The sequence below is a fragment of the Myotis nattereri genome (genome assembly GCF_964212035.1).
Source record: "Myotis nattereri genome assembly, chromosome: 3".
NCBI classification, from domain to species: Eukaryota; Metazoa; Chordata; class Mammalia; order Chiroptera; family Vespertilionidae; genus Myotis; species Myotis nattereri.
The window spans coordinates 214,964,532-214,989,980 of record NC_138077.1 but is presented as its reverse complement, the minus strand read 5'-3'; the positions used below and the strand labels follow the sequence as shown (position 1 = coordinate 214,989,980).

General features: G+C 64.6%; 1 protein-coding gene across 3 annotated transcripts in view; it reads left to right on the top strand.

Moving 5' to 3' along the window:
* PRDM16 (PR/SET domain 16) overlaps nt 1-25,449 on the top strand; it is a gene marked incomplete at both ends in the record, with an annotated part of 284,479 nt that overhangs the window by 248,831 nt on the left and 10,199 nt on the right. For 2 of the 3 annotated variants that reach the window (XM_081087368.1, XM_081087366.1), the window contains 8 exons: nt 460-562; nt 8,243-8,456; nt 10,525-10,672; nt 10,900-11,053; nt 15,569-16,973; nt 19,186-19,273; nt 22,049-22,215; nt 22,858-22,935. In XM_081087368.1, coding sequence (XP_080943494.1) covers nt 460-562; nt 8,243-8,456; nt 10,525-10,672; nt 10,900-11,053; nt 15,569-16,973; nt 19,186-19,273; nt 22,049-22,215; nt 22,858-22,935 — 2,357 coding nt within the window. The remainder of the gene's footprint in view (nt 1-459; nt 563-8,242; nt 8,457-10,524; nt 10,673-10,899; nt 11,054-15,568; nt 16,974-19,185; nt 19,274-22,048; nt 22,216-22,857; nt 22,936-25,449) is intronic. The other variant, XM_081087367.1, reaches the window with a different exon arrangement.

The following is a 25,449-nucleotide window of genomic DNA, read 5'->3' as shown; positions in this document are numbered from 1 at the left end:
CAGACCCCTGGCGGCCGCTGGCTCCATGCTGGCGGCAGGTCCCCCCCCACGCCCTGCAGGACGGTGTCCATCCCACGGAGACTCCCGGGGTGCCCCCCCCGGTCCCTGTCCGAGCTCACGGCACCTTCACAAACACCCACGTCATCCTGACCCGGGGTCTGCGTGAGCCAAAGGGTGTCCCCCTGACTCACACACGTTGCAAAGGGGAGCACCCAGGCCCCGCCGGGTGGGAGCCCCCATCCTGGCCCTCCTGCCAAGATGCTCCTGCTCCGGACTCGGGGACAGACCCTCACGGATTTAATTTTGCACCCACCCCACCCCCATCGACATCCAAACACTGGGCCCCACGGATGCGAAGGGGGCGCGGCTCCGGGGGCTCCTGGCGGTTAGCAGGCCCCAGGGCTCCCAGCGAGCGCCCGGGCGAGGCCAGCGCTCACCCTCTCTCTGCTCCCCCCCCAGATCTACTATAAAGTCATCAAGGACATCGGGCCGGGGGAAGAGCTGCTGCTGCACGTGAAGGAGGGCGCCTACTCGCTGGGGACCGCGCCGCCCGGCCTGGAGGGTAAGCTCCGCAGCCCCCGCCCCGCGCCCACGGGGCCGCACCCCTCTCCGTGCCCGGCCAGCAGGACCGGCTTCCGTTACAGCTCCCCAGCCTCCGCCCTGGGCTTCTCCTCCCTGGGGTGCTGGGGGCCCCGCCCCGAGTTCCAGGTAGGCCTTGGCGGATGTGGGGCGCTGGGGTGTCGAGTGGCACCTCGCAGGCTGAGTCCACGGAGGTTTTCAACTGTGCTGCCAGCAGCACCGCTTGCGCTCCTCGGCGCTTTCAAACACACACACACACACGCACACGCACACACACACACACAATCACACACATGCACACAATCACACACATGCACACGCACGCACACACACACGCGTTCAGTCTGTGGCTTAGACTCACGCCCGCAGAGCACGGTGCCTGGGGGAAAGTTTCCGTCTCCCGAGGGCGGCGGTGACGGGCATGGCTTTGACACCAGTGCCAGCTGTCGCTAAAGGAGACCGTGTCCGAGGGGGAGGCCTGGCCAGTGGGCTCGGGGAGAGGGAGGCGCAGGGCTCGGCGGGTCCTGGGGTTGGGCCCGGCTACCTCTGTCCACGCCTGACGTCCCTGCCTCCTGACCGTCACCCGGTTCTGTCCAGTGGGCACGCGTGTCTCCCTCGCGCATCCACCCCGTGCGCCTTGGGGGAAGCTGGAAAAGTTCCCCGCATACGGGCTCAGGTTCCCGAGACAGTCGCTCCCCTGCCGCCGCGTGGGGCAGCGGGCGCCTGGGTTCCCAGGACGCCGAGCCCTGGCCACGGAGGACAAGTCGCTGGAGAGAGGTGCCCGGCCCCGGGGGGCTGCCCCCTGACCCGGAAAGCCGCCTCTGAGCAGATGCGGGCTTTTCTTTGTTTCTTTTTTATTTATTTAATAGATTTTATTTTATTGATTTCAGAGAGGAAGGGGGAGGGAGAGAGATAGAAACATCAATGATGAGAGAGAATCATGGATCGGCTGCCTCCTGCACACCCCACACTGGGGATGGAGCCCGCAACCCGGGCCTGTGCCCTGATGGGGAATCGGACCGTGACCTCCTGGTTCCTAGGTGGACGCTCAGCCCCTGAGCCCTGCCAGCCGGGCCGGAGGCTTTTCTCTGCCTGAGACCCCAGAAAGCAGCCTCCCCTCCCCTCCTGGCCGGGCTGGGAGCTACTGCCCCTTATGCGAGAGGAGGGGCTCCTTCCCGACTTCATTCCCCCCCCCCCAACACACCTCAGCTTCGTGATTAAGCCTCTAGCAGCAAGTCCCTCCAACGGCCCGGCACGCAGCGGCCTGGCTGGCGGGGAACGGGGCGTGGGGGTCACAGGCAGCCTCGAGGGCCGGCTCCGCGCTCTCCTGGTGCCCGTGTGGCCCCGGCCGGCGGTGGGAGCGCCTCCTCCCGCGGCAGAGCCGCCGGCGGCGGCCGCAGAGGATGGTTTCGGGAGCCGGATCCCATCTGTCCGCTCCTCCGGCGGGTGGTTTTCATTAGGAGAAAAGAAAAATAAACGGCCGAGACCTGGGCGGCCGGGGGATGGTCTCGTTTTCCTTGAAATGATTGTTGGAAAGACCGAGAGCCTTGGGCCGACGCGGGGCCACGGAGGCAAGCCCGCGCCACGCGGCCTGTGCCCGACGGGTTCTCGGGTGCGACGAAATGCCCTTCTTCCCGAGCTTAAAACCTGACTCCTCCTCCCCCGCGGCCCTCGTAACTCACCTGGCTCTGCATTTCCCTGATTTATCCAGCGTGTGGCTACCTGCTCCCACGCTCGCCCCATTGCGTAGGTGACTTCAGACTCTGCTGTCAGGATCCCTCCTTCGCCTCCCAACAGCCCCCCCCCCATTAGACTCTGAATTTCACAAAAAAGAAAATGCAAAAACGCTCCTCACGAAGAGAATTACCATAGAACATCTTCCATCCGGGCCCCTCGATGCGGCCTGAGCGGGGTGGGGACTCGGGGCTCTGAGCCGAGCCTCAGGCGGGAGGGTAGCCGGCAGGCCCCGCACAGCTGCGTCCCCGGCCCCGCGCTCAGAGCCGCTGGGCACCGGCCTGCGTTCTGCTGCGTCCCTGCTCCCCCGCAGAGCTTGGTGATGGAGCTGCCGACAGACACGCAGGCGCAGGCCGCACGCCTGGGTTTGGGTGAAAGAAGGAGCCTCTTCCCCGGTCCCGGCCCCCACGGCCCCCACGGCCCCACCCGGCTTAGGAAAGGAGACTGCGGTCCTTTGAAAAATTGGTTTTAGAGAGAGAGGAGGCGGGTGGAGAGAGAGAGAGAGAGAGAGAGAGAGAGAGCAAAGCATCTGCGTGGACAGGAAACATCCATCAGTTGCCTCCAGTAGATGTCCCGATGGTGAATGAACCACACCCTGGGTGTGTGCCCTGATTGGGAATCGAACCCGTGACCCTTCGGTGCACGGGCCGATGCTCCAACCACTGAGCCACACCTGCCGGGGCGAGACTGCAGCTCTGAGTCGCAATGGTGTGCGCTCCTGCTCTGGGGGGCTCTGCCGGACACTGTTCAGGTTACATGGGAGAAACGCCCTCGCGGCCTCCGCCCTGGGGGCCCTGAGCGCCGGCCCGCCCGTCTGGGGCTGGACCCCCCTGTCCAGGCTGCGACCCGTAGAAATGCAAGTCCGACCTTCACCCCCGGGAGTCAGAGCAGAAGGGGCCTTGCAGGGCCTGGGTCCCCGCAACCTTTCAGTTTGTTTTTACCCTTTGAATGGGGAGGGGAAAGGATTCTCTTTCAGGAGAACTTCTCGCTCTTGGAAGAAAATCACGAAACCATTTCCACTCAATATGCCTTTCTTTCGAGAAAGGCTCGGCATTATTAACCCTTTCCCCTCTCCACAAACGGAGGAGAGGATGCCGGGTGTTGTGTGTCAGCATGAGACTGACACGATGCAAGACGACACATACAATACAATGTCATACAACACGACTTCATACGATCGGATACAATGTAACACACCGTAGCTACAATGTAGCTGTTGGTTCAGTCTTTCACTACAATAGAATCGCTGGTGCTGGGAAAGTGAACCCCGTGGGCTGTGTGCACCCCTCTGCCCCCAGCACAGCCAGGCGTGCGCTCAGCGCCGGCCTTACCTGCGTGGGCGATGGTGGGACCCCTGTCCACACCACAGGTGGGCGAGGGTTCCCAGCTCTGTCCTTCCGCCGGGCGGGCCGATCCGTGGCTGAATGGGAGGCGGCGAAGGAGGGTGACCTTCATGGCCACGTGGGCCCACGGCCTCCAGGCTCCCTCAGATGCCGCAGACTGGGAGTCGGGCTTGAGTTTTCACGTTCAATCCAATCGCAGATCAGAAGTGGGGAAAGCCGTTGGTCGGAGCTGGGGATGGGCGGGGCCGGCCCCGCTGCTTTGTTTCAAATTGCAAGCTCCCTGATTGTTCCTCGCGGGGTGCAGAGAGCAGAGCGTAAGCGAGGCCCGCATTTCTAACCTGACCGTGACGCTCGGGGAGGGCCTCGGCCTCAGCCCAGCCCAGGAAGCCCGAGCGAGCCCGCAGGGCAGTGCTGTGGGGTCTGAGCGTCCGGCTCTGCTCTGGAGCGGCGCCTGGATGCTCAGAGGGACAGGAACTCACAGGCTCGAGGCCAGGGAGGGGCCGGGGATGCCGGTGCTCCGTAGCCTCACAGCCACACGCCTCGCATGTCGTATGGGCCTGTGGGACGCGGGGACAATGCCGCCTGCGTCCAGGGCAGGAAGCACGGCGAAGGCTGCAGTCACACGGCTCTGTCGCTTTGCTGGGTCCCTCGGCAAGCCTCTCTCAGCCTCCGTTTACCCCTTGGATGGCGGGCACAGGTATATCCCCGGGAGGCGCGAGTGGATTATCTGAGGCTCGGATGCGCGGGTGCCAAGAGGTCCTTGGGCGCGGGCTGCCGCGTGGAGGCCCCGCCCCTCGGTGTGGAAATGTCACTCAGGCTGTTCTCCCAGCGGAACGTTTTCCTGGAAGGAGTTGACGTGCAGAATTCTGTTTGAAATACATTTTTTTAATATATTTTTTATTGATTTCAGAGAGGAAGGGAGAGGGAGAGAAATGGAAACATCAAAGATGAGAGAGAATCATCCATCGGCTGCCTCCTGCACACCCCACACTGGGGATCGAGCCCATAACCCAGGCCTGGGCCCTGACCGGGAATCGAACCCTGACCTCCTGGTTCCTAGGTCCACGCTCAGCCACTGGGCCCCGCGGCCGGGCCGGGCTAGGCGGGCTCTGCTATAGATCTTCTCCGAGGCTTCCCTCTCCATCGGCCACAGCCCCACCACCCTGTGCCTCTGCCCAGCGCGCTGCCCTGCCATTGGGAGCATCACGATGCCGCCGGCCGCGGTGCTGGCAAACGCCTGCCCAGCCAGGCCCCTGGGTTGGTGTGGACGCCGGCCTGCTGGCCCCCTCCCAGGCTTCTCTGCTGCCCAGCGTGTCTGGGGCTCGGTCCAGGCCACGTGTCCAGAGATGTTGGGCCAGAGCCTCCCGAGCTCCAGAGGCCAAGGCCCTGCCCCCACGGCCACGGCCCCCGCAGGGCCGGCTGCTGTGACATGGATCCCTCACCGGGCTGCCTGGCCTGCCCCCGGCGCAGGTGATCCAGTCCCCCGTGTCCCCAGGGCTGCTCTCAGCAGGCCCTCCCCTCCCCAGGTACCTGCCTCTGTGCAGAGACGGAGCGGCAGTGACACTGGGCAGGGCGGTGCTTGCGTGTCCCCGGGGCTTGGCCGACACGTCAGCGCTGCCCCTGCTGGCACCCCCGGGGCATCAGCAGGGGAGGCGACAGGTGGCCACCCACACGCCCAGGCTGCAGTCCGCTCACCATCCTCACCTCAGAGTGGCTCTGGTGGCCCCCGACACCAGGAGGCAGCGGAACCCCATCTCCCTGCTGCCTGCCTCCTGCTCCCTGAAGGCCAGCCCTGGGGCCGCACTCAGCCCAGGTTATCAAGCCTCTGCTCTGTGCCAGGCCCAGGGGTCCTGTGAATGTGCACACACACAAACACACATGCACATGTAGGCACACACATGCATGCACATATTTACACACAGCTGCACACATTTACACGGGCACACAAATGCACACAATTGCATATTCACACAAACATGCATGAATTTACATTTATACATGCATACTCGCCACACACGTGTGTGCACGCAAATGTGTACACTTAGCATGCACACACAACATAATACACACATGAGTGTGCCGAAACATGCACAAATGCACACATGTCCAGGCATGCTTACATGTTCTTCATAGAGTATGGAAATATGCAGACACATAAATCTCCACACCTGTAGCTACATACAAAAGCACAGGTGCACACTCACACTGGTCACACTTGCACATGAATACAGATGCACACAACACAAACAAGAGTGTAGACACACAAAAATGTTGACGCATTCACACAAAGATGCACATACCTGGATGCCGACATGCATGAACATTCACACTCATGCACACATATTCTCACACAGCCACACGCCCTACACACACCCACACACGCCCTGCACTCAGCATGCACACACCTACACAGTAACATGCCCTGCACACAGCATGCACACACCTGCACAGCCGCACGCCCTGCTCACAGCATGCACACACCTACACAGCCACACGCCCTGCACACAGTATACACACACCTACACAGCCACACGCCCTGCACACAGCATGCACACACCTACACAGCCACACGCCCTGCACACAGCATGCACACACCTGCACAGCTGCACGCCCTGCACACAGCATGCACACACCTACACAGTAACATGACCTGCACACAGTATGCACACACCTACACAGTAACATGCCCTGCACACAGCATGCACACACCTGCACAGCCGCACGCCCTGCACACAGCATGCACACACCTACACAGTCACACGTCCTACACACAGCATGCACATACCTACACAGTCACACGCCCTGCACACAGCATGCACACACCTACACAGTCACACGTCCTACACACAGCATGCACACACCTACACAGTCACACGCCCTGCACACAGCATGCACACACCTACACAGTCACACGTCCTACACACAGCATGCACACACCTACAGTCACACGCCCTGCACACAGCATGCACACACCTGCACAGCTGCACACCCTGCACACAGCATGCACACACCTGCACAGCTGCACGCCCTGCACACAGCATGCACACACCTACACAGTAACAGGACCTGCACACAGCATGCACACACCTACACAGTAACAGGACCTGCACACAGCATGCACACACCACACAGCTGCATGCCCTGCACACAGCATGCACACACCACACAGCTGCACGCCCTGCACACAGCATGCACACACCTGCACAGCTGCACGCCCTGCACACAGCATGCACACACCTGCACAGCTGCACGCCCTGCACACAGCATGCACACACCTACACAGTAACAGGACCTGCACACAGCATGCACACACCTACACAGTAACAGGACCTGCACACAGCATGCACACACCTGCACAACTGCACGCCCTGCACACAGCATGCACACACCACACAGCTGCACGCCCTGCACACAGCATGCACACACCTGCACAGCTGCACGCCCTGCACACAGCATGCACACACCTACACAGTAACAGGACCTGCACACAGCATGCACACACCTGCACAGCTGCACGCCCTGCACACAGCATGCACACACCACACAGCTGCACGCCCTGCACACAGCATGCACACACCACACAGCTGCACGCCCTGCATACAGCATGCACACACCTACACAGTAACACGCCCTGCACACAGCATGCACACACCACACAGCTGCACGCCCTGCACACAGCATGCACACACCTACACAGTAACACGCCCTGCACACAGCATGCACACACCACACAGCTGCACGCCCTGCACACAGCATGCACACACCTACACAGTAACACGCCCTGCACACAGCATGCACACACCACACAGCTGCACGCCCTGCACACAGCATGCACACACCTACACAGTAACACGCCCTGCACACAGCATGCACACACCACACAGCTGCACGCCCTGCACACAGCATGCACACACCTACACAGTAACACGCCCTGCACACAGCATGCACACACCACACAGCTGCACGCCCTGCACAAGGAGCACGCGTGCAGTCACACATGCTCACCGGCACACTTTTGTGCCAGGGCCCTAGTGCTGGTGTTCGCTCCAGGCCTGGGTGGGACCCAGGGTCCTCCTGGCGGGGAGAGGACACGGCTCCATGAGGAGCTGCCGGCCAGCAGCCGCTGGCGGAGGGGGAGGCTGGGATGGGCCGGAGGTCGTCCCCCCAGGAAACTGACAGCTCTGGGCCGGCTGTTCGGCTTGGCAGGCCGGGCAGGATGCCGCCTCGTAAACTTCATAATAACTGCCCCCCTTTAATTCGTTTGACCTTGACGACAGTAATTTATGACACGCATTAGAGCGCTGTCATCTTCTCCTCCTGATGCGTAAACAAAGCACTTGGCCTGCTTCCTCTCCGCTCCCAGGCACAGGCCGCTCCCGCCGCGAGGCCCCGAGACGCGGGGCCCGGCCTCCAGCATTTCCTACGCTGTGGACGCGGGGCCCGTGGTCTCCATGTCCCCGCCACCACCCCCGGGGCCGATGATGAGGGCAGGAGGGAGCAGGAGCAGCGAGTGCGGGCGGGCTCCCAGCCCCTCAGGCACTCCCAGGTCACTGCCCCCCTCACGTCCTGACCCCCGTCTCTTGCAGAGGAGCCCACATTCCGCTGTGACGTGTGTGACGAGCTGTTCCAGTCCAAGCTGGACCTGCGGCGACACAAGAAGTACGCGTGCGGCTCGGTGGGCGCCGCCCTCTACGCGGGCCTGGGCGACGAGCTCAAGGCCAAGGGCCTGGGCGGCGGGGGCGGCGACGGGCAGGCCCACGAATGCAAGGACTGCGAGCGGATGTTCCCCAACAAATACAGGTGCCTCCCCCACCCCCGTCCTCCCCCACCTCCCCTCCCCGCCCCTTCCCCAGGAGCCAGTCAGGACAGCAGGTCAGCCGGCCCTCGGAGCACAGAGGGAGCCCTGACAGGCGTAGGGCTGCAGGGACGGGGAGATGAGGGTTCCTTCCAGTGTGACACCCCCAGGGGTGAGTACATGTCCCACTCCTCTGACATTGAGCTGACAATGAGCTGACATTGAGCTGTTATTGAGCTGGCATTGAGCTGACATTGAGCTGGCATTGCGCTGACATTGAGCTGATATTGAGCTGGCATTGAGCTGACATTGAGCTGATATTGAGCTGACATTGAGCTGACATTGAGCTGATATTGAGCTGACATTGAGCTGACATTGAGCAGACATTGAGCAGACATTGAGCTGACATTGAGCTGGCATTGAGCAGACATTGAGCAGACATTGAGCTGACATTGAGCTGGCATTGAGCTGACATTGAGCTGGAATTGAGCTGGCATTGAGCTGACAATAAGTTGGTCGTTGGAGGCCGCAGGTGTTCCTGGCTCTCACATGAAGTCCGGTCCCTGTCCGTGCCTCATCCCCTGGAGATTCCCTCTGAGACACTGGCCCTGCCCTCCCTGTGCATCAGGCAGAGCTGTGGGGGCAGATGGAGGGAAGGCAAGAACCACAGGCCAGACGCGGGACATGCGGGCCGGGCCCAGGGCCGCTTCTGGAGAAAGGTCCCAGGCCAGAGTGGGAACCATGCACCCCATGGCCCCGGGCTCGGTGGAGCGGCCTGACTGTCCGGATACACGCACAGCTCCTTAGACAGCGGCAGGAGAGGGAAGGAGCCACCCAGGGGTCCCCACCCCTGTCCCAGGTGCCACCCACCTGGCCCAGGAGGCTTCACAGAGAGACACAGAGTTCTGGGCACCGTCCCTGGAGCGGCCCCGGTGGCCCTTCCCGCCCCCAGCCAGGCAGGGTCAAGGCGGCACCGGGAGCCCCGAGGGCCCCGGGGAAGATGGGCCTCCTGGGTCCGAGGAGGGACATGCTGTCCCCGTGCTCAGGGGACAGGTAGCCTTCCCAGCGCGGCCTCCTCCTGCCTCGAGAGTTTCCTCCCGGACAGGCCGGCCAAGGCAGCCGCAGCCCGGCAGGCCCCTAACTGGCCGTGGGATCGCGGGGACTGGCCGCCGGCCCCTCGCGGCCTCCGGGGCAGGAAACCCTCCACCCCGAACAGATGACAGAAAGTCGGCGCTCAGGCAAGTCCCGCCGAGGCCCCGGGTGGTCAGCGCTGCCGAGGCCCCTGTTTCCTTTACATAAACACATAAATCACAATTAGCACCGGAGAGGGATCCCTGCTGCCGGGCCGAGGACCAGCGCTGCCGAGCTGAACGGATGGCTGGGCGCCGTAATTAACGGGCCGTGATGTATTGCTTCTCGCTCATGAAGATTAACGGGCGGACCTGGGCCACGGGAGGCAGGGGTCCCCCGAGGGTCGGGGCTGCTCGCTCACCCGGGCCCAGCCCGCCCTGCACCCCGGCCACCTCCGTGTGCGCACAGCGGGCGGGGAGCACCTGAGAACACTCGGGGCGGCCGTGGCTTTCGTGCGCCCCCTCCCACGCGGGGCTCATGGCCCTGTTGAAAGCTCTGGCCCCTTTTCTTAGGCCCAGGGTCAGCTGCTCGCTCACCCGGGCCCAGCCCGCCCTGCACCCCGGCCACCTCCGTGTGCGCACAGCGGGCGGGGAGCACCTGAGAACACTCGGGGCGGCCGTGGCTTTCGTGCGCCCCCTCCCACGCGGGGCTCATGGCCCTGTTGAAAGCTCTGGCCCCTTTTCTTAGGCCCAGGGTCAGCTTCAAGGTTAAGATTGTCCAGAAGGGAGGCCAGGAAGTGAGGGCTGGGGGCGCCCTGCGGTGGTTTTGGCCAAGGGCCGCCTCTGCCGCTCCATCCCATGGACCTGTCTGGGGCGGGAGGATGGACAGACGGCGCACAGCTCGCTCTGATCTGCACAGGGCGTGCTGGGGGTGCAGGCAGCCGCCCCGCTGGGCAGGGGGTGGGCCGGCTGGCCGGCAGTGACCTCTGACCTCTCGGCACAGCCTGGAGCAGCACATGGTCGTCCACACGGAGGAGCGAGAGTACAAGTGCGACCAGTGTCCCAAGGCCTTCAACTGGAAGTCCAACCTCATTCGCCACCAGATGTCCCACGACAGCGGCAAGCGCTTCGAATGTGAAAACTGTGTGAAGGTAACGCGCCCGGGTGTGGCCACTGCCCGTCTCGGACAGGCTGGTGACGGGACTGGGAGGGGACAGGGCCCCGGGGACAGACCTGCTCTCTCCGGGCGGCCCCGCCCCCGCAATGGGGAAGGAGAAGCTGGGGGCCCAGCCCCCCAAGGCCGAGCAGCACGTGTCCGCCTCTGCCTGCCTCTGCTGGACGGGCGGGCGGGCGCCGGCCACAGCCTCTGCCTCCGCAGGTGTTCACGGACCCCAGCAACCTGCAGCGGCACATCCGCTCGCAGCACGTGGGCGCGCGGGCGCACGCCTGCCCCGACTGCGGGAAGACCTTTGCCACGTCCTCCGGCCTCAAGCAGCACAAGCACATCCACAGCACCGTGAAACCTTTCATATGTAAGTCGTCCCCGGCTGGGCGCACGGGCCTGCGGGCGTTTCGAGGATCAAGCCAAGGCAGGGGGTCCTGGGGCTCCCTGGTGGCAGGACCCTGTTGGTGCAGAGGCACCGAGGCGGCGGGGGCACCTCTGCCCCGCAGAGCCAGGCCAGGCGCTGTGCTGGGGCCGCCGGCCCATGGCGCGGCTCCCTCAGCCCCCCTCGTTTTGTGCCTCTTCCCTCACTTTCTCCTCCGCTTCCCTGGTTCCTCCCTCACACATCCCTGCAGAGGCCAGAGGTGGCCATGGTTACTAGGAAGGTCCTGGGTCCCGCCTTCTTCTCCCCTGCACACCCTCTCCCCGCACTCAGGCCCCACCCAACCCGGGCTCCCGGAGGCACGGCCATGCCAGTGGCACCCACCGAGTTCCCCTGGGGCCTGGGCTACATGCCCAAGACTGTCCGGGTGGCAGGGCCCAGTGAAATAATGGAGGAGACAGCGGTCGAGCCATGTAACCCTTAACCAGGCATGTGACCAGCGCCCGAGCTGGGGGTGGGGCAGGGCAGGACTAGGAGGCTCTCAGTGCCAGGCGGGCACTGTTCCACCCATGCGATGGGAGGCCAGGCAGTCTGTGGGACGAGTCACTCCAGCAGAGACTGAAGGAGGAGGAGAGAGCGGAACAACAGCTCTGAGCATAGAGGCCAGGGGGCCAGTGTGTCTGGGGGGTGAGTGATAGGGGGTTCATAGGAGAGGGGTCAGAAGTCACAAAGGGCTAGGTCCCAGGGACCTCATGGGCCAGCCCAGGGAAGTGAGCCTGAAGGTTTTTCTCTGCCTAACAGTGCGATTAGCAATCATTTCACCCCAGATAGTGCTGAGTCACCATTCACCCCAGATAGTGCTGAGTCACCCTTCACACCAGATAGTGCTGAGTCACCATTCACGCCAGATAGTGCTGAGTCACCCTTCACACCAGATAGTACTGAGTCACCCTTCACACCAGATAGTGCTGAGTCACCATTCACGCCAGATAGTGCTGAGTCACCCTTCACACCAGATAGTACTGAGTCGCCATTCACACCAGAGAGTGCTGAGTCGCCATTCACACCAGATAGTGCTGAGTCACCATTCACGCCAGAGAGTGCTGAGTCACCATTCACGCCAGAGAGTGCTGAGTCACCATTCACGCCAGAGAGTGCTGAGTCACCATTCACGCCAGAGAGTGCTGAGTCACCATTCACGCCAGAGAGTGCTGAGTCACCATTCACGCCAGAGAGTGCTGAGTCACCATTCACGCCAGAGAGTGCTGAGTCACCATTCACGCCAGAGAATGCTGAGCCACCATTCACGCCAGAGAGTGCTGAGTCACCATTCACGCCAGAGAGTGCTGAGCCACCATTCACGCCAGAGAGTGCTGAGTCACCATTCACGCCAGAGAGTGCTGAGTCACCATTCACGCCAGATTGTGCTGAGTCACCATTCACGCCAGAGAGTGCTGAGTCACCATTCACGCCAGAGAGTGCTGAGCCACCATTCACGCCAGAGAGTGCTGAGTCACCATTCACGCCAGAGAGTGCTGAGTCACCATTCACGCCAGAGAGTGCTGAGCCACCATTCACGCCAGAGAGTGCTGAGTCACCATTCACGCCAGAGAGTGCTGAGTCACCATTCACGCCAGAGAGTGCTGAGTCACCATTCACGCCAGATAGTTCTGAGTCACCATTCACACCAGATTGTGCTGAGTCACCATTTCACATGCATTATCTCACAGTACCCTTACAAAATCCTAGGGAGCGGGGTCTGTACTATCTCTAATGACCGAGAAGGAAACTGAGGCTTCGGGACATGAAGGGGCCAGGTGCTCAAGGCCATGCGGCAGAACCCTGCTTCTGGTTCAAGGTGGCTGGCTCCTGACCCCAGGCGCGGCGGCCTGCGACTTCTCAGGCTCCATTACATCAAAGCCAGGAGGGGTGCCCCTGGGAGTGTGGGGAGTTGTGTCAGGGTGTTCTCGCCATGGGGGGTCATTCTGTGTGTGTGTGTGTGTGTGCATGTGTGTGTGCATGTGTGTGTGTGCATGTGGGAGTGTGTGTGTGTGTGTGTGTGAATGTGGGTGAGTGCAGGCATGTGTGTGTCCGTGTGTGCATGTGTGTGAGTGTAGGTGTGTGGTGTGTGCCTGTGTGTGTGAGTGTGGGTGTGGGTGTGAATGTGGGTGAGTGCAGGCATGTGTGTGTCCGTGTGTGCATGTGTGTGAGTGTAGGTGTGTGGTGTGTGCCTGTGTGTGTGAGTGTGGGTGTGTTCATGTGAGGGTTTGTAAGTGAGTGTGTGCCTGCGTGTGTGTGTGACTATGGGTGTATGCATGTGTGTGAGTGCTGGTGTGTGCATTGGGGGGTTGTGGGTGTGTGAGTGGCTGTGTGCGTGGGGGGGTGAGTGTGGGTGTGTGCGTGTGAGGGTATGTAAGTGGGTGTGTGCCTGTGTGTGACTGTGGGTGTATGCATGTGTGTGAGTGCTGGTGTGTGCATTGGAGGGGGTGGGGGGGGTGAGTGGCTGTGTGCGTGGGGGGGTGAGTGGCTGTGTGCGTGGGGGGGTGAGTGTGGGTGTGTGGGTGGGTGTAGGTGTGTGTCTGTATGTGTGTGAATGTGTGGTGGTGAGTGTGTATATCCACACATGTACCCCTCAAGGAAAACTGCTGACGGGATGAGGGTGGGCCAGGGTCCCTCTGCACTCTGGCAGAGGCCGGGTCCCTGTTCCTCAGGTGCTGGTCCCCGTGTCCAGGGGCCTCTCAGCCCTGCGGGCAGCCGCCTCCCGTACCGGCTGACAGCGGCGGCCATCCCAGGCCCAGGACCCGCATCTCTAGACCTCAGTCCCCTAGAGACGTCTCTGCGGCCCCCGCAGTGGGAGCAGGTGGTGGGGACCCTGCACACCAGGCTCCCAGGCCCAGGCACCTTTCCAAGCTCAGGGGGTAGCAGCCACTAACGAGGCCCTGACACCGCCCGTCCAGGGTCAAGGCACAGCAACGGCCTCTTGTTTCGTCCAGCCAGGCCTGAGCTGAGCACGGCCTCTGCCCTCCCCGAGCTGGGCGGGACCTGAGGGTATTTATAGACGGTCCTGTGCCTCCCCAGGGGCAGGTGTGATTCCATGGGGCAGCCTCTTCCCTTGAAAACGCCTGCCCTGCCCGCGGCAAGAAGGCCGAGCGGCTCATATAAATAGATGCTGTGAGGAAGGCGCCATAGTCCAGGCCGGCTCCCCTAGGTGGCCTGCCGTCAGGCCGCGAGGGCCGGGGGAGCGAGCAGCACGCGAAACCATTGTTCCCACCGGGGCTGCATGAGGGCGCAGCTTGTCCTGCAGAGAAAGACGCGGGGGGGGGGGGGGGGCGTTCCTCCTGCAGCTGGAAAAACAGGAGAAAGGAACGCTGGTGACTTGCTGCTGCCACTCAGCTCACAGGCCACCGGGAAAATGGCTGCGACGGGTCCCCTGGGTCCCGAGGTCCTGCGCTCGGCGCCAGCCGGCACTGCCCTCTCCTGTCGGGAGCAGAGACGGCACTGCCTCTGGATCCCAATTCGGGAGGTTCCACTTTCCTCTGACACGGACCCAGCCCCGCGCTGCAGGCCCTGCGGGGGCCCCCTCTCCCCCCCACCTCAGGCCACCCCCACGGCGACCACACAGGCCAGGAGCCCAGGCTCCCCACCCAGCACTCCTGAGGGGTGGCCGCCTGGCTGCAGGCCCCAGGGCCTGGGACAGGAGAGGACGGGCAGCTGGGGACACTGCACCGTTAGAAACGGGGGGTGTGATGTGGGGGGCAGGATGAGGCAGGAAGGGAGGTGGGTCCTGGGCGAGCCCCGCGGCGGCACCTGGCTGCCTGCCTGCCTTTGCCCACCTGAGGCCGGAAGTCCTTGCCCCCCATTACAGACACAGAGCATGAGGCTTAGCCTGGCTGCACGGGGAGCACAGGACGCAGAAGCAGCCCTTGTCCGTTCATGCTGGGCACAGGGCCACCCCTAGCATGGGGTGCACATGTGTGTCTGTGTGCACATGTGTTTGCAGGCACACACATGCAGGTGTGCACATACACAATGCAACATATGCATGTACCCATGAATGGCATGCACACGTGCTCACTGTGAAATACATGAGCACACTTGTGTGCACATGCACACATATGTGCATGTGAGTGGCGTTCACATGCATGTGTGACATGCATACATTTGTGTACGTGTACACATTCAGCCATTTATGCACAACATGAACACACATGAACACACATGCTCATGCACACGGCATTCCCACATCTGTGTGCAACATGCATGCACACGTGTCTATGTGCACATATGCATAATACATGTGCCTGCAGGTGCATATTCTCACATGAACATGTGTGCATCTACACACTTGCGCGCACACATGCATACCTAGTGACATACATGTACACACAGAGAGAAGCACAGGCTGCTCCGATCACCAGGGACAGAAGCCCCCTCCCTGCCCCCCCCCCCCCGGTTTCCTGGTAATTTCATAGCGTGTTTGTGTGCTTTCTGCTGACGCTTTAGGTGAGGTCTGCCACAAGTCCTACACGCAGTTCTCCAACCTGTGCCGCCACAAGCGCATGCACGCCGACTGCCGCACGCAGATCAAGTGCAAGGACTGCGGCCAGATGTTCAGCACTACCTCCTCCCTCAACAAGCACCGGCGCTTCTGTGAGGGCAAGAACCATTACCCGCCCGGCGGCCTCTTCTCCCCGGGCCTGCCCCTCACCCCCAGCCCCCTGCTGGACAAGGCCAAGCCGCCCCCCAACCTCAACCACGCCGGCCTGGGCTTCAGCGAGTACTTCCCCTCCCGGCCGCACCCGGGGAGCCTGCCCTTCTCGGCCGCGCCGCCGGCCTTCCCCGCACTGACCCCCGGCTTCCCCGGCATCTTCCCGCCGTCCCTGTACCCCCGGCCGCCTTTGCTACCTCCCACGCCGTTGCTCAAGAGCCCCCTGAACCACACCCAGGACGCCAAGCTGCCCAGCCCCCTGGGGAACCCGGCGCTGCCCCTGGTCTCCGCCGTGGGCAGCAGTGGCCAGGGCGCCACGGGCGCCGCGGGGCCCGAGGAGAAGTTCGAGGGGCACCTGGAGGACACGTACCCCGAGAAGCTCAAGACACGGAGCAGCGACCTGTCGGACGGCAGCGACTTCGAGGACATCAACACCACGACCGGCACGGACCTGGACACGACCACGGGCACCGGCTCGGACCTGGACAGCGACGCGGAGAGCGACCGCGACAAGGCCAAGGACAAGAGCCAGGCGGCCGAGGGCAAGCCCGGCTTCGGGGGCGGCGCGGCGCCGCCGGGGGCCCCCAACAGCGTGAGCGAGGTGCCCGTCTTCTACGCCCAGCACTCCTTCTTCCCGCCGCCCGACGAGCAGCTGCTGGCGGCGGGCGCCACGGGCGACTCCATCAAGGCCATCGCGTCCATCGCGGAGAAGTACTTCGGGCCCGGCTTCATGGGCGTCCCCGAGAAGCGGCTGGGCGCGCTGCCCTACCACTCCATGTTCCCCTTCCAGCTCCTGCCCGACTTCCCCCCCTCCCTCTACCCCCTCGCCGACCGCACCCTCGCCCACAGCCTGCTGGTCAAGGCCGAGCCAAAGTCGCCCCGGGACGCCCTCAAGGGGGGCGGCCCCAGCACCGAGTCCCCCTTCGACCTCACCACCAAACCCAAAGAGCCGCTGCCCGTCCTGCCCGCGCCCAAGGCGGGCCCCGCGGCCGGCGAGGAGCAGCCGCTGGACCTGAGCATCGGCAGCCGCGCCCGGGCCAGCCTGAACGGCGGGGGCCGGGAGCCGCGCAAGAACCACATCTACGGGGAGCGCAAGCTGGCGGGCGACGGGCTGCCCAAGGCCTGCCCGGCCCAGCTGCCCCAGCAGCCCTCCCTGCACTACGCCAAGCCCTCGCCCTTCTTCATGGACCCCATCTACAGGTATTCACAGGCCCTGCCCTCGCCGCTCGCCCAGGCCACGGGGCCGCCTCTCCTGCTCCCCCAGGCCCTCCCGCTGCCTTTGCTGGCTCAGGGGCCCACGCTGGCTCAGCCCGACCCTGGGATCCTGGCGTGGGTGCCTGGCCGGGGCCACTTCGGGAGGCCAGGGCAGGGTCTCCTGGACACTCGCGCTCCCCCTCGCTGACGGCCACTGAGCTACCCTCTGCGCTGCCTGAGCCACACACCCCCCCGCAACCCCCCCTTGATCCCCACCCCGGGCCCTGAGCCTCCAGCTGTCTTCCTAGACCTCCAGCTGTCTTCCTCGGGCCCCCACAAAACTCACACCCGCCCTCGCCCTTCCCTCTCCCCAGCGTCTCTGCTTCCCTCTGGCCGCAGCCGGCCTTCCTGGTGGCCCAGGGGGGAGCCCCTGCCATGGAGGGGGAGGAGGGGGAGTAGGAGGGGGAGGAGGGGGAAGAGTGGGGAGGAGGGGGAGGAGGAGGAGCAGGAGGGAGGAGAGTGGGGAGGAAGCTTTAGGGCTGGCACCAATCCGTGTCCCTTCACTCGGCCAGCCTCCCAGTGAGGGGCCACCTTCGTCCTCCCAGGTGTCTGTGGGCCTTTGACCTGGGGTTGTGGGGTGGGGGGGTCTGACCAGACCTGTGCCCCGGGGAGCCTGGCTGAGCCCCAGGAGCAGGCTGAGCACAGGCAGGTTGGGAGGGAGCCGAGGCGCAGGCAGCGGGTATTGGCGGTGCAGCGGACGCAGGCCCTGCCTCTGGACGGGAGGCGTGTGCACACGCGTGTACACACATGCACTGGTGTCAGGGAGCAAGGGCCGTGCGGCCACCCTGAGGGCCCGTGTGCCTGCTGCTCGCTCCCCAACGGCCAGCGGGGCCTGGGACCGCGTTCAGTGAGGTCACGCCTGCTGAGGGACGTGGGAGACGCGCCCAGTCAGGCGGGGTGCCAGCGAGGGGTGGGGACCAGTCTCCCCTTGCCCTCCAGTGCCCGCCTGGGTCCCCCTCGCCCGCCTGTGGGGCCGCCATGTGGCCCAAATCAGCATGAAGGCAGAGGGATGGAGCCAGACCGCGCCCTCCTCCCATGTGTCCCCTCTCGCCCATGCCCCCAGCCTGGTGCCCCCTGGGAGGGCGGGACCAGGCGCGGCCCAGCTCTGAGGGGCCTCGGCTAAGCCCTCGGAGCCCGTTCCAGTCCCGCACGGCCGCGCCCGGAGTCATTCTCTCCCCCGAGGGGGCCTCCCCAAGCCCGTCCTGCGGCTCCCGCCCGCCCCCTCCTAGACGGCGGCTCTCCGTGGGGCTACCAGTGAGGCGCCCCTGCCCCTGGGCTCCAGGCGGCTCTGGGGTCTCCTGTGCTCGGCCCCTCTCCTGGGTTGTCCCTGTCCTGCTTGGCCAGCGTCCCGCTGGGCCCGGGAAGACAGCCACATGTCAAAGGGACGGAGCGAGGCCTCGCAGGAGCCAGGCAGGCCCGCGGGCCCGGGACTCGGTCAGAGGGGCTGTGTCTGCCGGTGAAGAGGTTTCCCGTTTAGATGGAATCTCAACCCCGAGGGGAAACTGAGGCAGGCGCTGCTGGGAAATGATGAGAGGGCACCTGGGTGAGGAGACCTGGGTGAGGGGGGTCGTCAGGTGACCTCAGGGGAGAGGGGCTGCTGGCCGCTGCCCTGGCCACCCCACCCCCGCTCTGTGCCGACCACGTGTCACCGGCCTTTGGCCGCCAGGGCCCCAGTGGGAGCTGCCCGGCCACATGAGGGGGCCCGCGCCTTCCCCAGGACGAAGCCGCTGGCCACTCACCAGGCGGGCAGAGTGCCCGGTGCCTGGGGCCGGGGACAGGGAGGTCGGGGAGTCGGGGGCAGCCTCCTGTGGGCTCCGTGTTCTGCTGGGACAACCCCAGGGACCCCGACACAGTGGACGGGGCAGGGCTGGTCCCAGGCCCCGCGTTCAGCATTCGCACGGTCACGGGCGCCCCAGCTGGGGTGGGGGGGCGCTGGGGAGACTGGGAGGGCCCGGAGCTGGTGGGGTGATGGGGGCACGGGAGGGAGGGAGCCAGGGCCCAGCGGGCAGCGCGTGGGCCAAGCCATGACGGTCCCTGCACGTGGGTGAGACTCCGTGGGGCCCAGCAGAACCGGCATGACGAGGCCCCCCGTGACCGAGGGGCGCAGGCAGGAGCCCGCGGGCCCTGGGGGTACGTAACCCTCGGCGTTGCTGTCCAGCAGGGTGGAGAAGCGGAAGGTGCCGGACCCCGTGGGCGTCCTGAAGGAGAAGTTCCTGCGGCCTCCTCCTCTGCTCTTCCACCCCCAGGTGAGCTGGGCTGGGCGCAGGGCGGGGGTGGGGGGCAGGACCCCGAGGCCTGTCCAGGCCGGGCCACACCCCGAGGCGGGCGGCAGCCTCCCCACCTGCCCGTCAGATGCCCAGGGACTCTCCCTGCGGACCAGGCAGTGCCCTGAGGCCGGACAGGGTGAAGGGCCGGGACGCTGAGGAAGGAGGTGGCTCTGGTGGGGGCAGCCCTGTGGGTTCCTCAGAAGCAGCCAAGGCCCCCGGCCCACGGGGCCCACCGGCCATGAGCCGGCTGTGGGAGGGGCGGTGGGCAGAGCTCAGGGAGGAAAGCCAAGACTGAGTGGAAGGTTCAGCCGGAGGGACACGGTGGGATGTGGAGGTGAGCGGCCTTTCCGGGGTGCGCGGGCCTTGGGGTGCCTGACAAGAAAGACCAGGAAAGGGTGGCTGTGTGTCAGGGGCCAGAGCGGGGTGAGGAGGCAGGAGCAGGAGACAAGCAGCGGGTCCCCGGGGGCTGGAGAGGGTGGGAGCCCCCTCCCCCCGAGACTGGGGTTTGGGTCTGGGAAGGAGACCTCAGACCCCAGGCCTGCGGCCACTCCGTCTGCCCCTCAGGCCCTCGCCTCCCGGGGGTGGGCACAGAGGGGCCAGAGCCGAGAGGACCAGCAGGGCCGGGCGGAGTCCCCGGTTCCCACCCTGTGCCCACCTGTCCTCCCTGCGTGGGGCCCAGCCCCCCAAAGCCACCCCCACTCCTCGGCCCAGGGGGTCCCGGGCACGCCCAGACTCCAGACGGGCATTGTTCTGTCGGAGCCCCGCCGTGGACAAGCCCCCAGTTAAACCTGCGCCGGGGCTCACAGCTAATCTTAGAGCCCATTGTCTCGCCGGGCCAGGGCCGGTTAACAACTTCCCCCGATTTTCCTCGGCCCGGTTGGGAGCTGCCGGGCTGGGAACCGCTGGCCGGCCAGGCGCATCCTGTGTTTGTGTTTGCGGGGAGCTGGGCCCGGAATATCTGACGGGGCAGAGCGGGCAGGGCCGGCCGGACTGCGGCCTCTGAGACCCACCCGGGCCTGACAACCAGGGGCTGGCGGGGCGCACTGACCCCCTGTCAGCTGGGCCCTGTCCCCCGCCCCCGCCTGTGGGCCCAGAGCTGGGGGAGGACAGATGGGAGGTGACCAGTAAGTGACCTAATGACATGGCCTGAGCCTGTGCTCGGCGCGGGCGCTGCTGCGGTCACATCAGGCAGGCCAGGGCGTCCCTCCTGAGGCTGGCGTACCGTGGGCAGCCCCAGGGTGCAGGGCAAGGAGGTCCTGCTGGCCATGGCCCCCACCACCTCTGGGGGTCCTGGGGAGTCGGAGTGGTGGAGGGTTCCAGGACCTTTCAAGACTGGTGAAAACAGACCGGCGGGCAGGGGGCAGCGGTGTGTGTTTCTGGGGTCCCACTGTCCACGGAGGGGCCGGGGAGGGCGCCCACAGCAGTGCCTCCCCCACAGGGTCCTGCCACCTGGACGGGGCTGGCGTGGGACAAGGCGGCAGCCCAGGGCCACAGAGACCTGGGCCGTTATGGGCAGCCATCATTTTCTGTTCATTAGCCCATTAGTCAGTCGGTCCCCAACTTGTACCCCGAGGGGCTCTGGCCATGACAAAGGCCCTTCCTGTCCAGGCCTCGCCCACGCCCCACAGGTCCAGGCACCGGCAGGCCTCCGGGACGCCCCCTCCATCGGGGACGGTGCTGCCAAGCCTGTGCAGCTGCCTTAGCCCCCCACTCTCCTGTCCCCGAGCCCCCAGCACTCGGGGGGCAGGCACAGTGCCCACCACGTGGAAACAACCAGTGCCACGCACCTCCTCCTCCTGCCACCCCCTTGGCATCTCCAAGGAGCAGAGGCAGCTCCTCGGCCCGTGTCCCCGTGTCCTGGGCCGTGTGGCACCGGCACTCATCCTGGCCACTGGGTTAGTGAGGTCCACTCTCAGCTGTGGGTTCTTTCTAGTACGTCGCCTGCAATGATGGCCTCCCGCCACTAGGGGTGGTGGCGCCTGAGGTCCTGATCCCTGTGGTCCCTAGAGACTCAAGTAACTGTCTTAATTTTTCAAGACTCAAAAAAATAAATAAATAAAAGATATAATTTTGTCTTTAACCCAAACTGGACAGTCAGGAGTGATGGCCAGGGGTCAGGCCAGCAGGTGTCAGCATCAGGGGGGCGGGGAGGGGGGGTGATGGCCCGTGTCCACAGTCCGCCTCACTGGGTCCCCACGCCAGGCAGGGCGGGGGCGGGTCAGCTCCAGCTCCCGCAGCCGGGACCCCGGACAGTGATGGGGGCTCTGGGGAAGGACCAGGGCAGGGCTGGGGCCACGGTCGGTGGACGAATCCAGCCCAGGGCCGAGGAGACGCCGGGATATCTGGTTCCAGTGACGGCCTGAGGCCCGCGTGGCCTCTCGTCCCGGCCTGAGGACCCGACACCCATGGGTGGGTCCCCACGCTTCAAGAGAGGGGTGGACCCTGGCCGGTATGCTCAGTGGATAGAGCATCGGGCTGAGGACCAAAGGGTCCCGGGTTCGATTCCAGTCAAGGGCATGTACCTTGGCTGCAGGCTCCTCCCCACTCGGGCCCTGGTTGGGGTGCAGGCAGGGGGCAACCAATCGCTGTGTCTCTCTCACATCAATGCTTCTCTCTGTCTTCTGCTCTCTCTCCCTCTCTCCCTAAAAAACAATGGAAAAATATCCCCGGGTGAGGATTCACCAAAAAAAAAAAGTCAAAGAGAGGGGGTGGCTCCAGGGAGTCCCCCAGCCTCTCCCGTTCTCACGCCAACAGATGTCGGCCATTGAGACCATGACAGAGAAGCTGGAGAGCTTCGCGGCCATGAAGGCGGACTCCAGCGCCCTGCAGCCCCTGCCCCACCACCCCTTCAACTTCCGCTCCCCGCCCCCCACGCTCTCCGACCCCATCCTCAGGAAGGGCAAGGAGCGCTACACCTGCAGGTGAGCCTCCCAGGGGCCCTGGGCTGGTGGGCGCCCTGGGGGGGGGGTGGCCACAGGTGACACGGCCCAGCCCGTGGCCCTGCTTTTCCAGGGAAACCCCCGTCACAACCGGCAGCAGTGCAGCAATAAATGGTCCGTGATCCTCATGTTCTTGTTTGGGGTGGACCCCACCCCTCCCCGCTGCCTCCCCACAAGCTGTACGAGCTCAGAAAGTGGCTGCCGGGCGGGCGGGCAGCGGGAATCCCAGAGGCAGAGGCCAGGGCTGCGCAAGGTTGAACTGCGGCTCTGGGTGGGGACTCCCACCCCAGCCTGGGGAAGAGGCCACTATGTCTGTCCCCTGTGGCACCTGCCTTTCCCAGCCGGTCCCAGCCGGTCCCAGCCAGCGCAGCACCCTGGGCTCCGGGCTGAGATGATGTTTGAGGAGGGAGCCGGCCCGGAGGCCCCAGCAGGACAGTCCATCCGCTAGTGGCTTCTCTGTAAAGCTCAGCTGGGCAATGGGCTGCAGGAGACATTGAAGTGCAGGCTGTGCAGCTGGCCACCTGCCCCGGGGGAGGAGCTGGGTGCGACTAGGTGCCCAATTTGAGGGGGGCTGTGCCAGGAAGCACCTGGCCCCTGGGTCTCCTGACGGCCTCCCACCCCCAGGTACTGCGGGAAGATCTTCCCCCGATCTGCGAACCTCACGCGACACCTGAGGACGCACACCGGGGAGCAGCCGTACAGGTGAGAGCCGCGTGGGGTGGGTGGGACCAGCGTGTGCTCCCGGTCACTCCCGGGCCCCCTCCTGACCCCCCGCCGTCCTGCCCTGGGACGTTGTACAGATCAGGCAGGAGGCGCCCCTGCCCAGCAGGTTCTGGAGGCTCCCACCTGCCCCCGGAGGACGATGCCAGGGGCAGCCCTCCATCCTCTGGTGTGTCCGCTGGGCAGGGGCTCAGAGCAGGGCCTGCCAGGATCCAGGGCCCCAGGGCAGTCTGTCCGCGAAGCCTCAGCCGAACCCCCCCCGCCCGAACCCAGCCTTGTTCACTCCCGATGACCAATGGCCAATGGCCGTGGCTGACCTGACCCTGGTCCAGGGTGGTGCCCTGGCAGCGGACCGTGGACCAGAGCTCCGAGCAAATGCAGGTCCCAGTCAGGCCGGGGCACCCCAGGGACTTGCGCGGGTTCCCTTAGGGCCCTGGACAGACCTGTGCGTCCAGTCCCCACCTCCCCCCAGTTCTTGGGCAGCAACGCGGCCACACAGCACAGCGGGGGTGTCTGCAACAAGTGGGGCACCACCTTCCTCTCAAAGGCTTGGAGCCCGGCGCTCAGGGACACCCCGTGACTTGCCGGGGGTCCGAGGCCACATCTGAACCGAGTGCCTCGCTAGCTCACCAACCTGGCCCTGGGCCCTGGGCCTTCCTGGGTCACGAGCGGGCTGCAGGGGACCCTGGCTTTTAGGAACCCAGCCGGGAAGGGGCCCGGGGCCGGCATTTCAGACGAGAGCCGCGGTACTGGCGGCCTGGAGCGCACTGGGAGCCGCTGGTTTCACTGCCCGGCCTCGTGCTGGGGGCCTGAGAGGCAGCGGTTGGGAGTAGGGAGCTGGCACAGCTGGAAGTTGGTGACAGAAGGTTCCCACATCTGGCTACTCTGAGCCGCGTCACCCCTGGCCCTGGAGACTGAGCTGTGTGTGTGGGTGTCCCTATCCCTGGGGAGGTGGCCACATGGGGCCCTGCAGGTATCATAGTCCCTACGCCCACCCTGAGACGTAATGCGCATCCCCAGCCACCACAGGGCCAGGTCGCGTCCTGGCGGGAGAAAGGCCAGCTCGCCCTGCTCACCGCCTGTGTGGCAGCACCCAGCGCCCAGCACAGGCCCTGCCGCCCAGAAGCGGGTGCCGCCTGGCGAAGGCCAGAGCAGCGGGAGGGCTGGACCGATGCCCGCCACCCGGGTCTTTGTGTAACGCGAGCCGGTTTCCGGACCGTGTTCCGTGTAAAAGCCCCCGGGGGCCGGGCCGTGTTTATAGAAACATTTGATGATCATTGATTTCTTTTGTTCTCTCCAATCTGTGAGGTTCAACTTACGGAGCAATGATTGCTTGGAAAGTTCGCGTTGCGGATCTTGACTTTCTCGGGCGCAAGGCGGCCCTGTGATGAGGGGCCCGGGGGTGACTTCCTGCCACATCGCGGGGTTCCGGGCCCCCTTTGATCACTGGGAGGCTTTAAGTGGGAAAAGGGAAATGCGCACATTCGGCCTCAGCAACCTGCCAAAGAAGGGGACCCCCCCCCCGCCCGGGGAGGCTGAGTAAACCTCCACCCGCCCCCCGCCTACATGAGCACCCCACCCCATGGTGTGCGCGCCAGGGAGGCCAGCGGACGGCCCCTCGCCACCGGCTTCTCGTGGCTGCGCATGACCCGATGACCCCGCTACACAGCGCTGACCGCTGCCTTTAAAGTCCGCGCCCCGGCCATCCAAAGTGACTCCGGCCGCGGCCAAAGCCTGCGCGCGGGGAGGACAGGCACGTTCTCCTGTGACTGACACGCTGCCTGGAGGGGAGGGGAGACTTGGTCCAGGCCAAGCCGGCCCCTCGGCTGGCGGGTCTCCTGGTCAGAGCGCGGTGGGAAGGAAGGAGCCTGAGACCCCGTCCTTGCAGCTCCGTGCGCAGGCCTTGTTGAGATGAGGATGGAGGGACATGAAGACTGAATTAGAGCCCTGGCCCGTGTGGCTCAGTGGGTAGAGCGTCGGCCTGCAGCCCAAAGGGTCCCGGGTTCGATTCTGGCCAAGGGCACGTACCTTGGTTGCAGGCTCCTCCCCGGCCCGGCCCTGGTCAGGTGGCGTGCAGGAGGCAACCCACCGATGTGTCTCTCTCACATCTGGTCTCTCCCCCTCTCTCCTACTCTCTCTAAAAATCAGTGGGAAAATGACCCGGTGAGGATTAACACAACAAAAAGACTGAATTAGAGCTGAGGGCTGCCTTCTTCCCGTCCTGGTGCCGGTGGGACCTTCAGTCACACGGTGGAGGCGAGCTTCCGAGGCTGCCCTGGCCTGGGGGGACCTGGGATTCCCGCCCCAGGAAACACGCCTACCACCTTTAGTCCGGCTCCTCCCGGGCTCCCGTCCTGCATCTGCGGGAAGCCCCACGCCCGTGCTGGGCCAGGCATCTCTCCTTCCCCCCTTAGCTGAGCACTAGGGCTGGGTCTCTCCTTCTCCCTTAGCTGAGTACTAGGGCTGGGTCTCTCCTTCTCCCTTAGCTGAGTACTA